Source organism: Zonotrichia albicollis, chromosome 29 (genome assembly GCF_047830755.1).
Source record: "Zonotrichia albicollis isolate bZonAlb1 chromosome 29, bZonAlb1.hap1, whole genome shotgun sequence".
Lineage (NCBI taxonomy): Eukaryota > Metazoa > Chordata > Aves > Passeriformes > Passerellidae > Zonotrichia > Zonotrichia albicollis.
In genome coordinates, this window is record NC_133847.1 from 5,524,083 (window position 1) to 5,547,393 (window position 23,311).

At 51.1% G+C, this 23,311-nt stretch overlaps 1 protein-coding gene across 1 annotated transcript in view; it reads left to right on the plus strand.

Moving 5' to 3' along the window:
- The window catches only part of PTPRS (protein tyrosine phosphatase receptor type S), a 128,460-nt gene that overhangs the window by 72,106 nt on the left and 33,043 nt on the right, over window positions 1–23,311 (plus strand). Inside the window, exons 7-14 of the mRNA XM_074528550.1 lie at window positions 316–327; window positions 10,341–10,610; window positions 13,016–13,597; window positions 14,390–14,523; window positions 14,673–14,817; window positions 20,175–20,480; window positions 22,512–22,705; window positions 23,142–23,168. Coding sequence (XP_074384651.1) covers window positions 316–327; window positions 10,341–10,610; window positions 13,016–13,597; window positions 14,390–14,523; window positions 14,673–14,817; window positions 20,175–20,480; window positions 22,512–22,705; window positions 23,142–23,168 — 1,670 coding nt within the window. The remainder of the gene's footprint in view (window positions 1–315; window positions 328–10,340; window positions 10,611–13,015; window positions 13,598–14,389; window positions 14,524–14,672; window positions 14,818–20,174; window positions 20,481–22,511; window positions 22,706–23,141; window positions 23,169–23,311) is intronic.

Consider the following 23,311-nt stretch of genomic DNA (forward strand, 5'->3'; position numbering starts at 1 on the left):
AGAATCCTGCCTGGGCTCAGCACCCCTGTGGGGCTGACCCTGAGCTAGGATTGCTCCCAGCCTGGCCTCCCTGCGGAGCTTGGTTGGGCTTAAAGGGATGGGAGGGGGAGCGTTAGGAAGGCAGGAAAGAGGGTCGTTACTATCTTCATTTTTTTTTCCTTTCTTTTTATTTCGGTTAAGAGAAAAAAAAAAAATCAATCAATTTGCAGCTGACAGCCTTGAGAAGGCCTTTTTTTACTCTCTCTGTGTTTCCCCTATTTTTCTCTTCTCCTCATGTCATTGTGTTCCGCATCAAACCCCCTTAACATCCCTCAGAGCTACGAGAAGGTTGGTGTGGTTTTTTTCTTTTTTACTTTCTTTACCCACATTTTTACATTCGTAAGAGAAAAAAAAAAATGAAAAAAAAAATTAAAAAATGAAAAGAGAAAAAGCAAGAAATCTTTAAGATGAGCGAGACCCGCGCATTCCCGGGTCTCACGGAGATGAGTTGAGTTGCATTGTGGGCCTCTCTATGCATCCTTTGGTAATGTTGCTGAGTTCTTGCACTTTTTTGTCGTCATGGTTACCTTGCCGTTTGGACATTGGGCCTGATGCATGATAGGAGAATGTAACAATCTTCTTTGCATGCCACTTTTTAAATTATGAATTCTTTTTTTCGATATATAAATATGTATCGTTTCTTTTCCGTTCTACAATTCTGGTTTCTTTGAAGTGGATTTACTCTTACTTTCCAAATTTTTGGTTCTGTTGGGTTTTTTGCTTTCTCTTGATTTCCTGTTTCTGTTTTGATTGGTTATGCTGTGCTGTAGTTTATTCCAAACGCATTGTGAGAAGCCAGTGTTCCTGCCCACCCGGTGGTAACTGAACTCCTCAATCCCTGCAGGAGGAAAGGAGTCACACAGCTCTAACGCCTGTCCATGGAAGCCCTGCTATTTGGGACAAGCCTTTGTTTTGGGGGAGGGAGGGATCTGGGAAGTGGAAAAGATGGTGAGAACCCAGGGGGTCATTCCAAGAGTTAGAGCAGACCCTGGGTCACGTTATTGTTTATTTATTTCTTGAGGTGTGGCTCTTGTTCACACAAAGAAAAGCCCTGACCCTGCTCCAGAGGCTTCCCCAGCCGTGGGAGCTCGCTCACTGGTCGCTGCCCAGTTCCCTCCAGTAACACCAGGAGCTGTCAGCCCAGCAGGGCACTGACAGAGAGCTGCTGATCCCAAATCCCACTCTGCTCTCTCCTGAAGCACCCTCGAGTGCAAGCAGAGCCCCAGCCCCAGGCAGAATCCTGTGGAGGAGGTGACACCTCGTCCTGGGAGGGCTGGGAGGGAAGGGCAGCTGCCTCCTGGCTCTGCCTCTCCCCATTGTCCTGCTCCCTTCTGGGATTTACCCACTGCTGCCTGGTGCAGGCACCTCAAAACCCAGCCCAGCAAAGGCAGAGCCTCCTTCCTAAAGGAGAAGTGCAGCTGTGCAGGCACTGCAGCAGTGCCGGGGCACATCTGGCAGCTGCAGCTATTGCAAACAGCAACCAGCAAACTGGCCAGTGACATTGGAGCTGAAAATGCCTCTTTTCCCTCTTCTCATCTCCCTGTTTATCCCCAAGAAGCTCCTGTTGCCTCCCATGTGTGCATCCCGCGCGGGTGAGGCACATGGGAGAGTGAACAGGGGGTTTGCAGTGTGTCAGTGGTACCAGTGGTGCTTGGTGCTTCCCCTGTGCAGAATGCCAGCCCTTCCCTGGCTATGCCTTTCCCTCTCCTGCCAGTCCCCACCTCTCAATCAGCTACCAAAGGAGTGGCTTTCCTAGGGCACAGGTATTAAAGCTGTGTGATTTTTTGAGAAATCCAGTGCAGTATTGACACAGTATCTGTCTCTCTCTTTCTCTCTCTCTCTCTTTCTCTCTGTCTGTCCTTCTCTTTTTTCTTAAAATGCTGAGATTTCAGTGCTCGGACCCTCAGTGCTGGTATTCTCCCCTCCCCTTCTGAGTCTCCTCCCTCCCCATAGGTACCAGGGTACCACTCCCAAATGCTGCTCTCTTGAGAATTCTCTGGGAAGAGACCAGCTGTGGCTCTTCTGACTTGGATGCCAACAATAGCCAAAAAAAAATCCCTGAGTCTCAAGGCTCTTTTTAAAGGAAAAAAAGAGAAAAAATGCTTGTTCTATTTTAAAAAAAGAAAAAGGAATAGCATTTGGAATAAGGTTTTCCCATCCCACCTCCCTCCTGCCTAGGACTAAAAGGTGATAATCACTCCTAATTACAGGATTTTCCTTCATGACTAGGAGTTTGAGTTTCAGGATTTAGGTGCAATTAAAAAGGGATTTATACACCATTATTTTTTATTTGTTTATTTTCTCTTTTATAAAGTATTTCTAACATGGCCAAACTGCACTGCTGCTGCTAAGAATCTCTTGTGATCTGAGAAGGCTTGAAGATTAAATTCTTCCTTAAGAGCCAATAAAAATAAAGATAATGACATCAACAACGATAAACTAAAGCTAAATGGGATGTAATCATGATAGGCTGGAATGACACTGGGTGAGGAAATAGGGACTTGATACCTGGCTAGAAGAGGTTGTGTGGTTTGCTAAAGTTATGGTCTCTGAGCAGCCTGGTCTAGTGGAAGGTGTCCTGGGAGAACAGGATGGGCTTTAAGGTCCTTCCAACCCAAACCATGGGCATGGGCTTGAAATTATTGGTGCAGGATTTGCCTTGTGTGTTATTGCAGCTCAGATCATGCCATGGTCCAGAATAACAGAGTGCTAACAGAGGGCAGAGGCAGAAGCTTCTTTCTGGAGACCACAAAAGCAGGTCAGAAGCAGGTGAGGTGATCTCTGCCACCAGCCCAGGTGTGTGGCACTTTAGGCTGAGCCACCTGCCCAGGGTTCACCTGTGGCTGGTGAAAAGATGGGTGCAGCTCTAGGGGCACGCCAGCACCTCGGTGGGAATCCTGGTTTATATGGGCTCACCTGGCTTTCAAAAGTCTCCTTGGATGCTTCTCTGTATCCCCAGGGAGACAAGTGCCATCAGACTTGTGGCCCATAGTGATTGCAGGAAAGGATGTATTCAAAATCCTGCAAGTGAAGAGCTGTCTGCCCATGGTGGTGTTTGAGAGGCTGCCCAAGGCCAGGTTGGATGGGGCTTGGAGCAGCTTGGGACAGTGGAAGGTGTCCCTGCCATGGCAGGGGTGGCACTGGGTGGAATTTGAGGTCCCTTCCAGCCCAAAGCACTCTGTGGTGTTTTTGTTTGTATTCAGGAACCATGTGGGGTCTCAGCCATTACCCCAGAGAGGACAAATGTCCCCTCAGCCAGGATCTGTGTCCCCTCAGCCTGGGCCTGTCCCGCCTCAGCCAGGGCCTGTGTCCCCTCAGCCAGGGCCTGTGTCCCCTCAGCCAGGGCCTGTGTCCCCTCAGCCTGGGCCTGTGTCCCCTCAGCCAGGGCCTGTGTCCCCTCAGCCTGGGCCTGTGGCCAGAGCTGCTTTGCCCCCTGGAAATGGATTATTTTGCAGCTTTCCTCTTAATTTAGGAAGCTGCAGGTGGCCACCTTGATTGTTATGGTTTGATCCCAAAATCCAGCTGCTGGCTGGGATGGAGCCCTGTGTGTGAGGACCTCATGTCCCAGAGGAAGGAGGGATGAGCTGTGGGGGCTGAGTTTCAGATCCCCTGGGTGTGCAGAGCTGCTGCTGCCGGTACAGGATGCCTTGTCGTGGTTGAATTTAGCAGAATGAAGAATTTTCCCCTTTTTCACAAAGTGGGCCCCTGTCAGGAGGTACAAAAGGCAGCAGTTGGGATGCTGCAGGGATAATCCTTCCTGCTGTCTGCTCCAGCTCCTTGTGGCTGTGCTCTTTTCCAGCCCAGGGAGCTGTGAATGGCTCAGCAGGCATTTAAAGCAGCCCAGTGCCTGCTCAGGCCCTGCCTTTGCTGCTTGTCACCATCAGCACAAGCTTTGTCACCCCCAGCCAGGTTCTGAAGCCCAAGCCCTGCTGAGAACATTCCCAAGGCTCTCTGGAAAACCTCAGCTCATTGAGAGACCAAAGATGAAACCAGGCCAGGGCAAAACATGTAAGAGCTGAACTAGTGGAAATCAATTAAAATAAAACCCACAGAAAGGGCAGGGATAGTGTGCCGAGCACCTCAGGAAATAAAGCTTCAAAATAGATTAAAATGTGACTAATTTAAGCAATAATTTAGCCTGTAGCCTGGGTTAAGTTTGGCACATGAGTAATTTGGCCATCAGACCAGAGCTGCTGGTTGGTTCCAGGTGGAACCATTGCTGAGCTTTTTCCCTTTCAGTCCCATTTAGAGGTTGAAGGAAATAATTCCACATGCACTAGAGATTTAACAAATAGCCACAAGGTCAAAGCAGTCATTGGTAGTTTAAACTGTAGGAATTTTAATACCTTTTTAGACTAGATTGATAAATTCTTTAATGGAGAAGGAGGGAGGCAGAACCACCACTGGGCTGTACAGCTGCCTCTGCAGTGCCCAGTTTCCAGGTGCTAAAACTGAGGGATGGAGAGTTCTGGGATGATTTTAAAGGGTTATTTTAGCATTTCTGTGGGTGGGGGAGCGCCCTGTCCATGTTTGGGGTGTCCTCAGCTCTGAAATTCTAGTTCCAAACCAAACAAAGCAAACAAAAACTTCACTGTGTTTCTGCAGAAGGATTTCTCAAGGGTATCAGGAAATGGAAATGGATACAAAAAGCCACCCCCCAAAAAAAAACCAATCAAAAAAAAAATCCAAACTGTGTATATATCTATGTATATACATGACTATCTCTCTATAGAGGGCACTTTGCAGGAACACTGTGCTGTACTGATCTCGAAATCTCTGCCTGCCTGTGTCTCTTACACCTTTTGCATCGCTGTTCTCTTTGTTTTAGGGGAAAAAATTAGATTACACCTTGTCAAATTAAAATAACAAAAACTAAACCAGTCAAGTCTGTGTTTAAAATTACAGAGCTGCGTGAAAAACAATTGGATTCTGATTATTTTCTGTTCAATCCTGTAAAAAAAAACAACAGGAAAAACAAAAAAAGAATTGCAAAAGACCAGAGATGTTCAGCCAGCCTGTCGCTCAGCTAATGTGGTTTTTTAAGTGAAAAGTAACAATTATTGGGAAGGTAATGGATTTCCTCCAGACCAAATCCAAGCCTTGGTCTCATTCTTTATTAATCTACCTATTTACGTATTTATTTTCTTTGCTGTGAAGGAAATGAGGAAGGAGATGGGCAGGAGGAGGGAAGCTTCTCATCCTGTGGAGGGGCAGAGGTCGGAAATCCAAAGCCCAAAAGGTCTCAGCCCAGGGGAATGAGCCTGGAATTGGGACAGGGAGAGGCAGAGGCGGCTGCACGGACACGCAGGGGCAGGGACAGACCACATTTGGGAGGGGAGGACAGGTGTAATCTAAGCTTCACTAATAATGTAGAGGCTGCACATTATTTTGGCACCCTTTCCCCTACCCCTCCTCATTTTGGAGCAAGACGGAATGACTCCTGTCTCCCCAAAATGGCCAATAATGTCCGCCTTCTCACCTCATTTGGAGCAGCAGCTTGCTGAGTGTCAAAATGTTTAATACCATTTGGTTTTGTTTGGTGCTTTCAACCAGTCACTTCACTTTCTTTCGTTTCCCTTTTTCGATTGATTTCTTCTTTAAGGTATAAGATGCATTTCTCTTTGAGTTGGTTTAATGTGAATCGGGGTTTGAAGTGACAGGTTCTTGTCCAGGACATTCTCCTTTCCCCACCTCGCTCCTCCTCCAACATTTTTTCTCTCTGAGGGAATCTGGAAGGGGCTTTAAAAGAGCAGCTGGTGGGGTTCCTCAGCACAAACTGGTTGGTCCTCAGGTTTCTCTCATTAGCAGCATCATGGGAGCACATTTTAAGGATGGATTTTGGTGTTGCAAAAGTCAACCCTGGACCTCCCAGTGTTTCTTCCAATCAGGTCTGTAAATCTTGCAAAAACACCTCTCACCTTGTGGACCCTGAGTGGTGATGGGGAACCTGAGCCATGCTGATTGGGACCAAAAAAAGCCAAAAATGCCACTCACAGAACACAAACTGGGTCAATCTCTGCCTCCGTGAGCAGCAACAAAACCAATTGGCTTCCCAAGGGTGTGAAAAGTTATGGATCTGTTCTGTTTAAAGAAGAACACAATTTGGGGTGCACATTTGCAGTGTGAAATGCTTATCCAACAATTCAACAGACTCATAACTAACTGCACTTACAAAATTTTCCTGTGCCTCTGAAATGGCTTCTCTGCATTGAAATAATTTAATTGCATCCCAAACATCCAGCTCCAGTCCTGGAATCTGGTTCTATCTGTAACAAGCTGTATCCTTGTTTGAAAAAAAAAGCTCCTGAGTGTTTTTTGGCCATGGACAATGTCTGTTTGTGTGTGCCTGCCTGTGTGTGTCTGTCGGGAGCTGTTGCACATGGAGCATGCACATCCGTGTACGCATGCGGGGTCTGCCAAAGCTGGCCTGGAAACCAAACACCCCTGGAACTCAGGGAAGGTCCTTCTTGCACCAGAAACTGGGAAAAGTGTTATTAGGCAAGTGTTTATAAAGCAGAGCCCTGACTGCCCCATCCCGATGTTTCCTTTCCAGAGAGGGCAGTTCTGTTCTTCCTGATCCTTTGAAGGTGCTGGATAGCAAAATGGAAGGGATCTCTTCACCTGGTTTTTTTCTTGTGAAATTCCCCTCCTTCAGCTGCTGTGGAGCTGGACCCAGAGCTGGAATTGGTGTTGATTCCATCTCCAGCTTCCTTTCCACCACGGCTCTCCTCCTCCTGGGCCTTGACCTAAAGGCTGACCTAGAGATTCTCAGTTTGACAAATTCCCTGTCCCCAGCCAAATGCAAATGTTACAGCAATTAAAATAAGCAGCAGCCTGATGGTTCTGGGTAGCCAGAGATGAACCCTGTGCCTTATTGTGCTTCTCACAGCAGGGCTGTATCCAGGGGACTCTCTGAGGTCCCCAACATTTAACTGGAGTTCTTTTCCCATCTTAGATCAGTGTGTGGATGTTGGTATATCTGTGCACACAGGAGAGTTTAGTTTTTTTTTAAACCAGGATGCACCAAGGAAGTGCTGCTGCCTGTTTTGGGCTCGTATCAGCCGTAATCCAAATTCTCCCTCCTTGTGGAAGGGGCGGTGCTGAGGGCTGGCATCCAGAGGTGCTGGGTGCTTCCCTTGTAGGGGACAAATGCCACTAAACCAGCCCAAAGTAAGGATCCCTGAGACCCCAGGGCTGACCTGCACCCTGGCAGCTGTCAGGAGGAGGGCAGGGCTGCTCTTTTTGGGAACGTGCTCTGTGCAGCCCCTGAGCTTGTGTTTTGTGAGTGGATTTCTCCTTCCCTGCCCAAAACCACAGGCAGGAACAGTGGGTTCCCTTCAGACTCCGATTCTCAGCACTCCGCCCTACATCAGATGATGCTTTTCAGTTATTAAATTCTGGTTTGTTCTTTCTTTTTCTTTTCTTGTTTTTTTTTTTATTTTTATTTTTATTTTACTTTTTCCCTTTCTTTTTCAGTTGGGTTTCATTTCTTTGCGATTAGCTTCGGTTTGGATTAATTGTCTTGTTCTGTTTCCATGACAACTCAGTGTTTGCATCCCACCTGCCGTTGTTTGTTGCTGTTGATGCTGTTTGCTGCCCGGATCCTGTCCGGACGTGTCTCCCCATTCCTCCTCACCTTTCCCACCTTGCCTCCCCTCTCCAGAAGGTCACCTACCAGCCCCCCCTCAGAAGAGTCATCCCCACCCCAAGATCTGTCTGCATGTTGACCCCACTTGTTTCTTTCCGAGTTCTCTCCATCTTGTCTCAGACTGTGACAGGTGTGGTTTCCACCTGGCTCCATTTTCTGAAGTGTGGAACTTCTGGGAGCAGTGGGAAGCAGGATGGAGTGGGGAACAGGGATGCACCCTCGTGGCTAGGGCTGAGTGTTCTCCCCAGTGGCAGGAGGGAGCAAGGAGCAGCTTGCCTGATCCTTTGAGCCAGAGCTGGAACAAACACCTCCCTACACCTTTCTGCAGGTAGAAAATCATCTTCTAGTGTCAGTGGCCAGGTGAGCTTGCAGCCCCTCTCTCCACATCCCCATCCTTCTCCCAGCTGAGGGCATGCCCCCCGTTCTCTCTGCAAATCCCTGCATGCAGGAATTCCCTTTGTCCCCTCTGAGCTCCAAATGCCACCAGTCTGGAAGTCTTCTCTTCCTTGCCTCCCAGTGCTGGTTCCTGGCTACTGGTTCTCACAGAAAAGGGTCTGACAGCCCAATGGGGAGAGCAGACCTTGCTGTGACAATGTCCTTTGTCACCTTGCGGGGGCTGCGGTTGGCATTTGTTTGCCAAAGCCCCACTAAACAACAAACAGCCTCTCCTGGCAGTGCCCTTCCCCTTGGAAAAGATCCACAAAGCTGCAAGACAAACACCAGCAAGCCCCAAGACAGTTCCAGGGGACATCTGAAGGCACTGGGAGGGACAATGGCAGGCTCAGCCCTGCTGTCCTTTGCTTTGCTGTGGCACGAGGCAAAGCCACCAAGCCTTGGAGTGGTTGTGCAGAGGTTACCTGGGAACAGAGAGCAGGAACAGGGAGTTCTCAGCCCCCCAGGCCCTCCTGCCCCTCGCCCACCCTGCCTGTGGCAGCTCCTGCATGGCTGTCCCTGGAGCTGGAGGAACCCTGCACCCCTGCTCCCCTCCAGCTGCTGCAGTTCCTGCATTTTCCCCGGGTCCTGTCTCCTTTTGTCTTTCTTGTGGGAGGAGACCCTGCCCTCAGCCCCCTCCCCAGGCCCTCTCTGATCCACACACATTCTCCTTTGTCCATTCCCCTGCTTTCCCCCTTAAGGAAGGGCACCCAGCATCCCTCCAGCCAGCCCAGGCAGCTCAGAAAATGGAGCCAAGGAAACCACAGCCTCCCCTTTGCGTCCATGTTCTTCCTGTGTAAGGTCTGGAAGCTGCATCCACCTCTCTGCTAAGGAGATGCACAGAACATGTCACTGTTTTCTCAACGTTAAAAGTTTCATTACCTTGTTTTTCTTATTAATTCTATTCTATTTATTATTCCGCCAGGGCTGAGATGTGACAATGTGAGCCACCACATTGAGTCACATCAGCTAGAAAAAGTATGCAGCATTAAAGTGGGTTTCCCCCTCCCCTCCCTCTCTCTCTCTCTTCTTTCTCCCTTCCCCTCTTGTTCTCCTTCTCCTGGTCTTCCTTCCTTTCTCTGTCGCTCACTTTCTATCCAGTATCCATGTGGGCATTTGCTACCGCCCAGAAATTATATTTCTCTGCATTTTCCTCTCTCTTTCTCTCTTTCTCTCTCTCTCTTTTTTACCTATTTTGCATGATGTTTGTGACTCTGAGAGCTGCATCTATCGATGGAACCGTGTCAGATCTTAAAGAGGCTTCGTTAGGGTTTCTATACCCGAAAACCACAAAAATTTCATTAGAGTTTCTCATCTTTTCCACACTCTCTCTCGCTCCAGGGGGGCTGAGTTCCCCTGGATGCTTCTCACACGCAGACACCAACCAAATTCTGTCCCGCTCCGGGGACTCCCTCTCCTCCCTCGTTTATCCTTTCGCCTTTCACTTCCCAAGTGGAGCGTCTGGAATCTGGGGATGCGATCCTTCTCTCTTTGTTGAATTCTCTGGGTCCAACAAGGCAAAACGTTGAGAAGTTTCCATCCCCATCCCAACCTTCTCCTGGCCGCCCATCCCACGTCTGCAGCAGCCCCGGGTGGGAGAGGGCCCCTCTCTGGAGGGAGCACCTGGACCACGCTGGGTGCTGGTGGAGGGGCTGTTCCTCAGGAGAAGGGGGTCAGGACCCAGACCCCACGGGAGAGAGAGGGAGGAGCAGGTTCCCGGGGTGTGGAGCGGGGAGCTGGGGGCCCCAGAGGCCACGGAGGAGAAGTTTGGGCTCTCGCCATGCCAGCTCTTGCCAGTAAAGATGAGAAATTGCTAATAAATTTTTGTGTATTTATCTGTGCTGTGATGGGTCTAATCTTGATCAATGGAACCCTGTTGCTATGAAATATCGCTTTTATGTCTATATTCTATATATTGTTTGTGAAGTACGAATTTATTTGGAGTTTTTTTGGTTTTCGGTTTTTGATTTTTTAATTTCTTTGCCTTTTTGTTTTGTTTTTAAATGAAGGAAGAAAATAAACTGTGACAAACCCCATCTATATTTAAATTATCTTTTACTCTTTTTTCTTTTTCTCCTTTCTTTTCTTTCCTTTCCTTTTTCTTTTTCTTTTTTTTTTATTTTGAATTTTTATTTTTTTCCCTCTTCGTTTTTCTGTTCGTTCGTTTTGGTTTTGCTTTTCCGTTTTGTTTTTTTGTTACCTCTGTGCGTCTCGTCCACAGTTCGCCGTGTGGCCCCTCGCTTCTCCATCCTCCCTGTCAGCCATGAAATCATGCCCGGGGGCAACGTCAACATCACCTGCGTGGCCGTGGGGTCGCCCATGCCCTACGTGAAGTGGATGCAGGGAGCAGAGGACCTGACGCCCGAGGATGACATGCCCGTGGGCAGGAACGTCCTGGAGCTCACGGACGTCAAGGACTCTGCCAACTACACCTGCGTGGCCATGTCCAGCCTGGGAGTCATAGAAGCCGTGGCCCAGATCACGGTGAAATGTAAGGGAGTGGGAGCAGGGTCCTGAGTGCACGTGTGGGAGTGGGCACGGCCGGAGCTGAGTGTCCCAGCATGAGCGCAGGGATGCCCTGGGCACGTGTCCTGCTCGTGCATGGGAGCCTTGGTGGGGCCTGTACAAAATGGGAATGTGCCATGGTTTGTGCCTGTGGCATCGTGTGTCTGCATGGGGAGAGCCTGGGGCTGCCTGACCTGCACAGGGAACATGGTCCTGCATGGTGGTCCCATGGTGGTCCTGGTGCTCCTGCACAAGTGGGATGTGTGTGCATGGATAGGGACAGTCCTGCATTAATGGGCTCTGTGTGTGCATGGACAGGGACAGCCCTGCATTAATGGGCTCTGTGTGTGCATGGACAGGGACAGCCCTGCATGTCCAGGTGCTCCTGCACAAGTGGAATGTGTGTGCATGGATAGGGACACAGTTCTGCATGGCCAGGTGCCCCTGCATGAATGGGGTATGTGTGTGCATGGATAGGGACAGTCCTGCATGGCCAGGTGCCCCTGCATGAATGAGGTATGTGTGTCCATGGATAGGGACACAGTTCTGCATGTCCTGGTGCTCCTGCACAAGTGGGATGTGTGTCCATGGATAGGGACAGTTCTGCATGTCCACGTCAACTGGGATGTGTGTGCATGGCCAGGGGCACCATGTCTGTATCATGGGCACCTGGCTGCAGGAGTGTCAGTCCCTGTCCTTACCTGTGCAGGACAGACCTGTGCACCATGAGTGCCCTTTGCTGGGATCTGTGCTTGTCCTTGGGGATCCCCCACACAGGGAAACCCACAGTGGAGGGGAAGCTGGTGGCTGGAGACCTTCCCTGGCTTTAGGACACCTGAGCTGCTTGTTATGAAGAAAACTGTGGCTCAAATCCCCGCATGCTGTGTCTGTCCTGATAAATGAGGCTGGCTGGGCACTGTGCAAGGAGCCTTGGATGGCTTGGAGCCTGCATGCCATCCTGTTCCAAGGCCTGAGATTCAGCCAAGGCCCTGAGGATCTCTGGCATGTGCACCCTTGCAGTAGAGCTTAGTTCCAGCATCTTAGTGGCCGTTGTTGCCTCAGCAAGATGGGGAATAAGCCCAGCTTCCAGCTAGTGATTCCCAAGAGGAGCACGGGTGCCATCTTCAATCTATTCTGTCCTCAGCAGGGGAGTATTAAACCCAAGCAGGAACCCCTGAGGTTGGGTGAGTGTAGAGCTCTGTGTGAGCTGCTGTCTGCTCCAAGTACTGGTGTTGCCCATGAGGGATCTGGGAGAGGCGGGGTGGGAAAGGATCCAAGGGTGGGGGAGAGGAGAAACGCTTGGGAGAAAGGGAGGGATAAGGAAAAACAATCTTCTTGTATCAGTGATCTGTCTGAGGAAGGTCTGACAGGAGGAATGAGTAGGGGCTAGAGAATCTTGGCATGACACCCGTTCTGAGCTGCTGCACAGGCAGTGGGGCTCTCGTGCCAGCAGAAGGATGCCTGGGGCTGGACTCAGGTGCTCTTTATTTTCCTCAGTATTTCCTTCCTTCCTTTTTTCCCTGTCTTACCCCCTCAGTCTAAAAAGCTGATGTGTAGGGCTGAGTGCGTTTGCTTCCAACTCTCCCATCTCCTCACATGGGGAATCTCACCCTGCTGGTACCTTCTGTCTTTTGTAATTTTGTTTGCCCTGTGCTGTTCCTGTGTGTGAGCTCTCCTGGGCAGAAGGTGAAAGGAGAAGTTTGAGCTTTACTATGACCAGGTCTAGAGAAGTCAGGCTTCAAGGCCAGGTTGGAAAGGGCTTGGAGCCACCTGGGCCAGTGGAAAGTGTCCACTGGATGGGCTTTAAGGCCCCTTTCAACCCAAAACATTCTGGGATTCCATGATAAGAAGAAGTTGATAAGGAGAGTTGAAAAGGGTCTGAAGTGTGCAGTGAGGACTGCACATGAAGCTTGAGAACAGGTATCAGGTGCAGCATGCAGTCCCCAGCAGGCTCAGGAGGGACTCCCTGGCTGAGGGAGAGGGGAGATGGGGATTAACACAGTGTGTGCCTTGGGAGGAAGCCCTCCCAGCATTTCTGCAGAGCAGAGCCTGTCCTGTGCCGTTCCTTGCCCGTGGAGGCTCAGCAGAGAGATGTGAGCACGTGCTGGGAAGGAGCTGAGGAGCTGCTCTCCCTCCCTGCCCCGCGAGGGCGGATGTGCAGCTGAAGCCTTGCTAATGATTCCAGATGTTTAGCTGAACACTTTGCCTTTGATGGAGCAGTTTAAGGAGTATAATAGAGTGGATAACTAGGTTCCTCATGTTCCAGCAGCACTTCCCTGAGCTGCTGGGATTGGTGCTGTGCCTCCGGCTCCTGCAGCCCTAACCAGACCAATTAGGTGCCGTTTCAGCATCTGTGGTTTTTTTTAAATGCCTGTTCTTCCTGATTCTCAGCACTTCCCAAGGCTCCTGGGACGCCAGTGGTGACAGAGACAACAGCAACGAGTATCACCATCACCTGGGACTCTGGCAACCCAGACCCCGTGTCCTACTATGTCATTGAGTACAAGTCCAAGAGCCAGGACGGACCCTACCAGATCAAGGAGGACATCACCACCACGCGCTACAGCATCGGGGGGCTCAGCCCCAACTCCGAGTACGAGATCTGGGTGTCTGCAGTGAACAGCATCGGGCAGGGCCCCCCCAGCGAGTCGGTGGTCACCCGCACGGGGGAGCAGGCCCCTGCCAGTGCCCCCCGCAACGTGCAGGGCCGCATGCTGAGCAGCACCACCATGATCATCCAGTGGGAGGAACCGGTGGAGCCCAACGGGCAGATCCGCGGCTACCGCGTCTATTACACCATGGAGCCCGAGCAGCCCGTCAGCAACTGGCAGAAGCACAACGTGGATGACAGCCTGCTGACCACCGTGGGCAGCCTCCTGGAGGATGAGACCTACACCGTGAGAGTGCTGGCCTTCACCTCCGTGGGGGACGGGCCCCTGTCCGACCCCATCCAGGTTAAGACGCAGCAAGGAGGTGAGCACCTGAGTGGCTGAGCTGGGCTGTGGGAAGGAGAGCTGCTGGTTGGATTTGGAGGCTTAGATGCGATGTTGTTTACTTGGAGGGTGGGGAGGACCTGGCACAGGGTGCCCAGAGAAGCTGTGGCTGCACCATGATCCCTGGAAGTGTCCAAGGCCAGGTTGGACAGGGCTTGGAGCAAACTGGGATAGTGGAAAGTGTCCCTGTCCATGGAACTGGATGAGCTTTATGGTCTCTTCCAACCCAAATCATTCCATGATTCTAAATGTCTTTAATAGATGTAAAACTGCCCAGGTAGTGGTGACACTTTAACTCTCCCTAAAGTACCCAGGAACTATTTGTCAGAGCTGAGTGGGGAATGAGCCTTATGTGTTGAGCTGCAAACACAAGATGTTTTACCATGGGCTGTCACCCAGCCCATTTTTGCCTTGGGGTATGGGAGGAAACCCTCTGTTCTCAATGGGCTGCTCATGGGCTTCCTCCTTCCAAAATCTTGTAATACTGGGATTGATGGGAAAGGCTGTATTCTGCACTGCTGAGAAAGAGGCATATGAGCCATTGGGATTCTTCCATCTCCAGCAGCTCTGCTCACACTGGAGTCCTGCAGTGGGATGTAACTCCACAGCTTTAGAGGCAGGACCTGCCCACGCTGCAGTGTGGCATTTTGCTGCTGACGTGCTCTTCCCACACAGGCTTTGAAGAAAACAGGGCATGAGCCTCCAAATTAGCCAAGTTAATGTGGTTTCTCCTGTTTCTCACCTTGCCTCCTGTGCCCCCTCCCCGTGCCAGTTCCCGGGCAGCCGATGAACTTCCGAGCAGAAGCCAAGACCGAGACGAGCATTGTGCTGTCGTGGAGCCCCCCACGCCAGGAGATCATAGTGAAGTACGAGCTCCTCTACAAGGAGGGAGACCACAGCAAGGAGGTGAGCCCAAACTGCAGCAGGGTTGGGGCCGAGGAGCTCCCCGATCCTACTGTGGAGCGAGGGGAGCAGGGCAGTGTCTCTGGGCAGGCCTCACCTCTGCTGCCTGTTGTTTGGGTTTATTTTTCTCTTCCCCCCTCGCCCACCCCCAGGTGCTGAAGAACTTCGAGCCCACGACGTCGTTCACGGTGGAAGGCCTGAAGCCCAACACTGAGTATGTCTTCCGGCTGGCCGCCCGCTCGGCCCTGGGGCTGGGGGCCTTCACCCCGGAGGTCCGAGAGCGCACCTTGCAGTCTAGTAGGTGTCTCTCCTTTCCCACCCTTCTCTGAGGGCACCACAGTCAGGGAGCCAGACATGGTGGGCACAGGGGGACAGAGCTGGGGGCTCTGTTTCACTCCAGGGAGGTGGGGACACCTTTGGGAGCTGCTGCCCTCTCCCCTCACCGCTCCAGCTAGCTGAGACGTGAGCCAGGAGCAGAGCTGGGCTCTGGGGTGCTGGGGCCGGGCAGCACCGTGCTCTCAGGCTGGCCATGCTGGCCGTGGTGCTGAGCATGCTCAGGGGATGGCAGGGATGGCAGCCGCAGCCTGTCCCACACAGGCCCAGCGCTGCCAGGAAGGGGAAGAGGGAGGGAGAGGAGCAGGGAAGGTGATTGTTCACAGGCCCAGCCTTCCCCAGCCTTTGGGGAAGCTGTCCCCATGCTCTTGTCCATGAACACCTCCACAGCCAAAGGGAGGAAGGCTGGAGCTCTGGGAATGGCCCTGTTTGGGCTCCAGCAGAGCGGGAGAGAGGAGCCCTGTGGAGGCTGATGACACCAGGATGGAGAGTATGCAACTCAAAACGTGCTGGTTTTAGTTTAATGGATTGTCTCCCTTCGCTGTTGCCCTGGGGACAATAACCCTGGATGGCAATATTTCAACCTGGGCTTTTCACAGATCTTTGCTTTTAAATGAGGTGTTTTTTCACTGCATGAGTGGCTGTGGCAGCTGTTCTTTGTGTTTTCTGTCTCCTCTCATCTCTACTAAATCACTCCGCTGCAGTTTGGAGTAGCCGGGAGCAGAACTAACTCAGAAGTGGCTCTGGTCACCAGTGTGAGGAGGGAGAGCCCTGCTCCCATCCCTCAGAATCCCTAACAAGGGGGAGCAGCAGGCTCTCAGCTGGGCTTTTTAATTGTCACATCCTGCTGTCTCTCCCTTTCCCTATCTCCTTCTCTTTCTGTCCCCTGAGGAGTGGGAAGAAAGGGGAGTCTGTTTCTGCATAGACAGAATTCCTTACTGGGGCTTTCTCAGGCCTCCGCTCCATTCAAAGATTTTTTGTTTTTTCTTTCCTTCAAATGTTTTTCCCCTTTTTTCTTTCTTTTCTTTTTCTCCATACTCTCTCTACGTTTCATAGGAAAATCCTTTCCTGACTCTGCTGCACATCTGCTGGTTCTGATCCCAGTGTGGTACTGTCAGAGGGAGCATCTCTGTGGGGTGGGGGAAATGAACTGAAAGGACCTGAAAAATAAGTGTTCAACTTACACTCTGCTTCTGTTTTCCAAGGGGTTTCTCTCCTTGAGACCTGTGGGGATGGGAGGCAAAGATGGTCTGGGATTTGTGCTTTCTGGTTCAATAAAACAAGCTGGAAGAGGGGTGTGGCAGCTGGTGGCAGTAGGCCTCAGTGAAAATTTGTCCCTTAAGGGTGAGGAAAAGGGGATCTGGGAAAAGGGAAAGCTTTGGGGCTTTTTCTAACTTGGCATCTGCCCAGAACACGGACGGGTTTCTCTCTCTGTAGCTCAGCTTTCATAGGGAGAGTCTCATTAATTTAATGCTCTTAAGAACATCAGCTGGGAGCTGTCAGTGTCCTGTAACACGGTGAAACATTTTTTCCTGGCTGGCTGTTGGAGGAACGAGTCAATTCTCCCTGCTCCGGGTGACATCCTTCGGCTCACAGACCTTCTGGCTCGGGACAGGCTTTTGTGTCTTCCCTCCTCAGCTCCTTTTCCGTTCGGCTCCTCCTTGGCCTGCTCCATGCCTCTTCTTTCTTCTCTCTCTGCTCTCTGCTTGCCTGCCTGCATGCCCTGCACCCAGATGAGCCAGCTCTCTGCTGTCCCTGTCCCTGGCTGGGCCATGTCACACCACGGTGGCATCTTGTCCCTGGAGTGACAGAGCCTCTCCCTGCTCCCCCTCTGCTCCTGCTGTCCCCTCTCAGCACCCACCCGCATGTGGCATCCCCTCCCTGCACCTCCCTGCCAGGGTGGCTCCTCCTGAGCATCATAACCCAAGTAAAATCCATTAAACTAAAGGTAAAGTATCTTTTTCTTCTTGAAGTAGCTGGGTTTTAACTCTTCAAGTACCAGAGACATAGCTTGTAAAACAAACAAAACAGACTCTCATGGCTGGGAGAAGCTGGTTTGCCCTTTCTGGTTAGCCATGACCTTCCCAGGCTCCCTGGCAACTCTCCCACTGGGAAATTGCAGAGGGCAAAGCGTGCTCAGCAGGCAGGGGTGGCCGGGTGGGCGCTGTGAGGCTGCACGTGCAGGTGTACAGGAACAATGGGCCTTTCTCACCCTCTGTTCCTGCCCAAGGAAGGATTTCCCCCCACGTAGCTCCGCTCTCCCTCCTGTCCCCCTCCTCACAGAACACCAAGTGAATGAAATCCCCAAAGTCTGTGGTACCTAAAGGGTTAAAAAACATGATATTGTGCAAGGTCAGTAAGGGTCATTCTTGTGGCTTGGACAGTCAACTTTAAAGCATGTAAAAGGTGCAGCTCAGGTGAGTACTGGCTGGTCTCAAGCAGATTCACAAATACAGTCCACCCTGTGGCTGCAGGCTCACCGCTGGTGGCTCTGCACACACTCCCAGATGTCCTGGAGCCCTGGGAGGGTGGGGAGGGGTCCCAAAAGGCTGGTGGGAGCAGCCAGCAGGCCGAGGCAGAGCTCTCCTGCCTGGGGGCTCCTGGCTGAGCCCAGGGAGGGGCCGTTGCAGAGCTGAGCTCGCAGCCCCGCTGGGGTTGGTGGCACTGGGCTCCCGGCGCTGTCCCCAGCGTCCCCAGGGTCACACAGGTTGGGCTGGATTGTGAAGGGAACAGGGCCATGAGGCGTGTCCAGAGGCCTCCCAGAGGCGTGTCCAGCGTGGCCAGCCAGCACCCCTGGCTGTTCTCCTCCGACGGGGAGGGGGCCAGGCAGCCCCTGGGCCTTCTCCCCCATCACCCACCCCCCAACCCTGCCTCTTTGACCAGAGAAAGTGCAAAACCATCCCAAAAGGAGGCCTCACCCCAGGGCCTCTCAGTAGGTCCCTGTGCTGGAGCGTAGAGGGTGAGTGAGCGAGCGTGGCAGCGCAGACAGTGAGCCCAGGGCCAGCTGGAGCTGAGCTCTGCTTCTGGGGCTTTCAGAATGAGGTGCAGGATGAAGGGTAGGTCAGGTCAGACCCTCTCTGCAGTGGGTTTCTCAGCTGTGGTGGCTTTGGCTGGAGCTAAGCAGGAAAGGTGGATTTTTAATATGCCCAGCCTCTGATGAGGACAAAAACAAGAAGGGAACGGCACCATGGCAGTGATGGGAGAGGGCTGAGTCTGTCCCTCCTTGAAACCATCCTTGAGCTGGTTCTGGGACATGGCATGAGCAGTGCACCTCTGTCCTGGAGAGGTGGTGCAGCAATCACAGCAGATGGAGAGAGCAGAGGGAAGGAGATCTGTGACTGGGAACGTGCTGTCCTGCTCTCTGTGCTGACAGTTTAGCAAAAAGAGAACAGATTGGGGTCCAAAATTGCCATTTCCGCAATAGTAGCTGGGGTTCTGCTGGTGGGGGAGGACTTGGGGGGATCATCATGAGCAGAGTGGCATTTTAAAAGCCAGTCATGTGCAGAAACCCACCAGGAGCTTGGTCTGGCCTCGTAGCTCAGTTCCTCTTGTTCTCTTGTAAGAAAGTCTTATAAGTTAGCAGTTGAAGCGTGGAAGGTAGGTAAACAGACTGGGAATGTTCTGGAAGGAGTCACTTTTTATATCAGTATTATTTTATTATTATGATTTCCTTTCTGGTGTTTGTTTTTTTTTTTTTTTCTTTTTGTTTCAAATTATTGGCTTGATTTACATTTTATTTTCCAGTTTGTTCCGTTTGATTTGGTTCATTTGACATCTTTTGTGTTGTTTTGCGTGGCCAGCCATGGCCAGGGCTTGTCAGCCTCCTCACTGGGAGTGCTGGGGAGAAGGGGGCCATTCTGCCAGGTTAAAGATAGTAATAGTGTATAAAAATAGAAGGAAAACACCCAAAATGTCCTGCTGGGCAGGGTGCTCAGACAGCAGTGGAGGGATTATCTCTGCCCTGTTTGAAAAGCAACTTCCCTCTGTCTCCTGGAGGCTCCTGGAATTGTGTGGCTCTCACTCCAGTGCCAGCTGGGCTAAGTGGGACTGGATTTAGCAGAGTCCTCGAGGCAAACTGGGCCTAAACATCTGGGTTTGACTCAAGGATGGGAGTAAGAGGCTTGAAAACAATCATTCCTCACAAAAAGAGCATCAGAGGAATGAGAAGCAGTGACCAGCACTGATCTACTGCTACTTGGGGGGCTTGTTTCCTGCCCTGTCTGCAGAGACTTAAAAGCTCTTTATTGCAGTTGGGTGATATTGGATTTATTGATTTGCCCTGAGAATGTGTCACGCTCTGCTTCCCTGTGCTGATCAGCTGTCCTTAGTGACAGGCAGAAGTGTGTTCTAGTTCCTGGAAGTGTTCAGGGCCAGGAAGGAGCCCCCTGGATGGTGGCAGCTGCTCCTGCCCAGGGCAGGGGATGGAAGAGAGGAGCTTTAAGGGAGAGCTGTGGGTTCCACCTTCCCCACCTCCTGCTGCCACCCTGAGAAGGTGCCTGGGTAGGGCCACAGTTCCCAAGGTTTCCTCCCAGAAACACCCTGGTGTAGTTCAGGCAGAGAGTGCAGTGGGAATTCGACCTGCTGCTGCTTTGAAAAATCCCCTGGATACACAAATACCTCACCAAACCCACTGCCTCCCTCCTTCTGCAAGTGCTTTCTCAAAACCCTCCTCTCTAAACACCATGGCTTGGCAGTGTCCTGGGCATTCCCACTGTGGGATTTGGCCTCCTCCAGTCTGGGGACAACTAATCACTTCCATCTGGAGGTACAGACTCTTAAATTTAAGCCTCCTGGCAAAAGATTTGCTTTTCTTACTTAATTTTCACAGATCCCTTCAAAGAAATTCAAGATCCCAGAGACTGAGGTTGGAAAGTGCTTTCTGAGCCAGAGCAGGATTTGCCAGGCTGCTGTAAAACAGGGAGCCAAAGGAAAGGGCTTTTATAGGGTGCAGCTGGGTGTGTAGCTGGTGCCAGCTTAGTGGAAGCAGCAGGACCCCTCTTGGCTGGCCCGCTTGCTGGTTTAGTCTTTTGCTTTACACCATTTCAGTTTTGATGCCCCATTTAATTTCTGTTGGCTTTTTTTTTTTGGAAAAAAAAAACTCTCTTCATTTCGGAAAAAAAAAAAAAAAAGACAACAACAAAAAGCTCTCTTCTCTTTTAATTTTATCTTCCTAAACCAAACTTTCGTACGTTTTATTTTAGATTTTTTTGTTATCATTTTCCTTTTTTTTTTCTTTTATCTTTCCCATCTTTTGTTTGTTTTTTTTTTCCTCCCCCTTCTTTCCCCTTTCTCCCTGCTCCTGAATTTTCCCCCCCTCCTAGAACCGTCTGCCCCCCCTCAAGATGTAAAATGTGTCAGCACCCGCTCCACCGCCATTCTGGTAAGTTGGCGGCCGCCGCCGGCCGAGAGCCAGAACGGCGTCCTGGCCGGCTACAGCGTCCACTATCGAGCGCTGGACTCGGAGGACACGGAGCTAAAGGAGGTGAATGATATCCCCCCAACCACCAGTCAGATCCTGCTGGAGTCCCTGGAGAAGTGGACCGAGTACCGCGTCACCGTGGTGGCTCACACGGAGGTGGGGCCGGGCCCGGAGAGCTCGCCGGTCATCGTGCGCACGGATGAAGATGGTGAGTGAGAAGGGTTTGGGTTCTGCTGGGGGGGTTCCTGTTCCTGCAGGGGGTTGTTCCCATCAAAAATCACAGGCAGGGCCTTCCTGTGGGTCTTGAATGGTGCCAGGCCAGAGTTGGAGTGGGATCCAAGATGTGGGTTGTGTGGCATCTTCTGGTGCCATCACCCCATCACCTGGCATCCTCTGGTGCCATCTGAGCACTGGCGTCTGTAGGCTACTCCTCCCCTGGATTTATGGGGTCTGTAGGGTTCCCCTCCTCTTCATTTATGGGGTCTGTAGGGTTCTCCTCTCCTGGGTTTATGGGGTCTGTAGGGTTCCCCTGTCCTGGATTTACGGGGTCTTAATATCTCCAAGTCTTGACTGCACCATCCTCTGGTGCTATCTGAGCACTGGGGTCTGTAGGGTTCCCCTCCCCTGCATTTATGGGGTTCTCCTCTCCTGGATTTATGGGGTCTGTAGGGTTCCCCTCCCCTGCATTTATGGGGTCTTTCTTAATATCTCTGAGTCTTGACTGCACCACTCCCCCTGTGAAGATGTTCTCACTGAGCCAGGAGCAGCCAAGGCACTAAAAACCTTTGCTGTGAGGAAAACCTTTGCTGCCAGAACTTGAATCATTGTATATCCTGAGTTGGATGGGACCCACAAGGATCAGCCAAGTCCAGCTCCTGGTCCTGCATGGGACAGCCCCAAGAGTCCCACCCTGTGCCTGGGAACACATGTTTTAAAGAGTTCTTCCCACACATTCCTTGTTACTGCATTCCTTGTTACTACCTCAGAGCTTTTGTCCGTTGTAGAAAGGAGGAATCTGTTAAAGTTTCAAAAACCTTGAGTGACAACAGTTCAGTGACCCCACTCAGAGACCTGAATGGTCCTGATATTTCTACAGTAAAATAAAACCAGGGGAAAGCATCAATGGGTGCATGAAGGGAGAGGAGCACCCTCAATGTGAGGGTAGGACCTCAAATAAAATTGGGAGAATTTAGGGAGCTGGAGATAAACAATGATAGCTTATTATTAAAAACAACCTGCAGGTGTTGTTTTCCTAATAGCTGTTTTCTTGTTATTCTCATAAGATTGTTTATAAATGGGTGTCTTGTTAATTACCCAATCAGGTGAAATGTATTGATTAGATGACAAATCAGGTCTACCTGTATCAGAACAATGTATAAAAGGAGCAGTCTGAAGTAAAGATGTGTGCTTTATGCCACTCAGCATTCTGATGGCTCTGAACAGTGACACCATCCCTGTGTCCAGGTTGTGCAGATCAGGTCCCACAGACCTTCACAATCCCCCAGAGCTGGGAGGGCAGTGCCAGGTGATGGGATGCTCAGGTGCTCAGGTCTCCTCCAGAGCTCAAATCCAGAGGAGAAGGGATGGGTTCCCAGCAAACCCCCAGTTGTCAGGACCCAGGAAATCCCTCTGAGCAGCCAGAACCCCTGCTAGGGGTCTCAGAGACCCTAGTACAGAGCCCAAAATGCCCCTGTGGTTTTGATTATGACCCATGGAGCAAGTTACCAACCTTAGATGAAGATCTACAAGCTACAGTAAATTAAGTAGAGTGCCAGTGAATTTTTCACAAGGCGAAAAAGTAGATTTTGGGGTTTCTAGAATGGAGGTCCAGAGGGCAAGATGGAGGGATCTGAGAGTGTCCTGCATTTCTCCTTCTTCTTCTTCTTGGCCTCCATCTTCTGCTGTGATGTTGGCACTTTTAGATTGGTTTAGAGTAGAAGCTCACTGTCTAACATAGGTGATAGATATTGGAAAGTAATTGTAAATATTGTCCATGTAGTATTTAGTATAAAGACATAACACCACCCCGGGGGCAGGCAGAGTGTCCTGAGCTGTCTTGCCTAACTGACCTCAGCAGGACAGGAGAAAAAATTTTATCGATAAAGAACAATAAACAACCTTGAGACCAAGAACTGAAGAGCTCTGACTCCTTCGAGTGCCAGGCTGGGAAAAGAGACTTTCAAATTTCAACACCCAATGACCAGAACCCCTGGTTGCCTCCCTCCCTCCCTCCCTGCAGTGCCCAGCGCTCCTCCACGGAAGGTGGAGGTGGAGGTGCTCAACTCCTCGGCCATCCAGGTGTTCTGGCGCTCGCCGGTGCCCAGCCGGCAGCACGGCCAGATCCGCGGCTACCAGGTGCACTACGTGCGCATGGAGAACGGCGAGGCCAGGGGGCTGCCCCACATCAAGGACATCATGCTGGCTGATGCCCAGGTAAGGGCTCACCTGGGCCAGCCCCGGGAGGCTGGGGAAGGGGGGATGTGGCTGTTCTGGGCAGTGTGACTCTGCTAAATGGCCAAAAGGGGATATGGGACAAGGTGTGGCTGTGTCTCTGCCACACCTCTGTCTCTCGTTTGTGCTCCCAATGTTGCTGTGGAAGAGTATGAGCTGCTGTCCCAGCACTGAGATAGATAAATATCCATCCATCTATTCATCCTTGCTGTGTCTGGGAAGTCTTTTAATTCAGGCCAAGGCCGCAGTGGAATCTACTAATTTCTCCCACTCTACTTCTTCCCTCATGCTTGCCTGGTAACTTCTGACCTTGTGTGGCTGCTTGCTCAGGGACTCCTTCCTCATGCTGTGTCTCTGTCTTTCCCTTCTTTCCCCTCTTGTATTCTCACGTGCCAAACCTCTCTTGTTCTCTGCCCAGTGGGAAACAGATGACACTGCTGAATACGTAAGTAAAAACATCAAAATCCTCCCATGCTGGTTCTGCCTCTTCCCTTCTCCCACTTCCTGTTGTGGTGTGATATTTTCCTTTTCCTTTTTTTTTTTTTTTTTTGTTCTTGTTTTTTGCAGTGCAAGTGTGCCTGTTTTAGA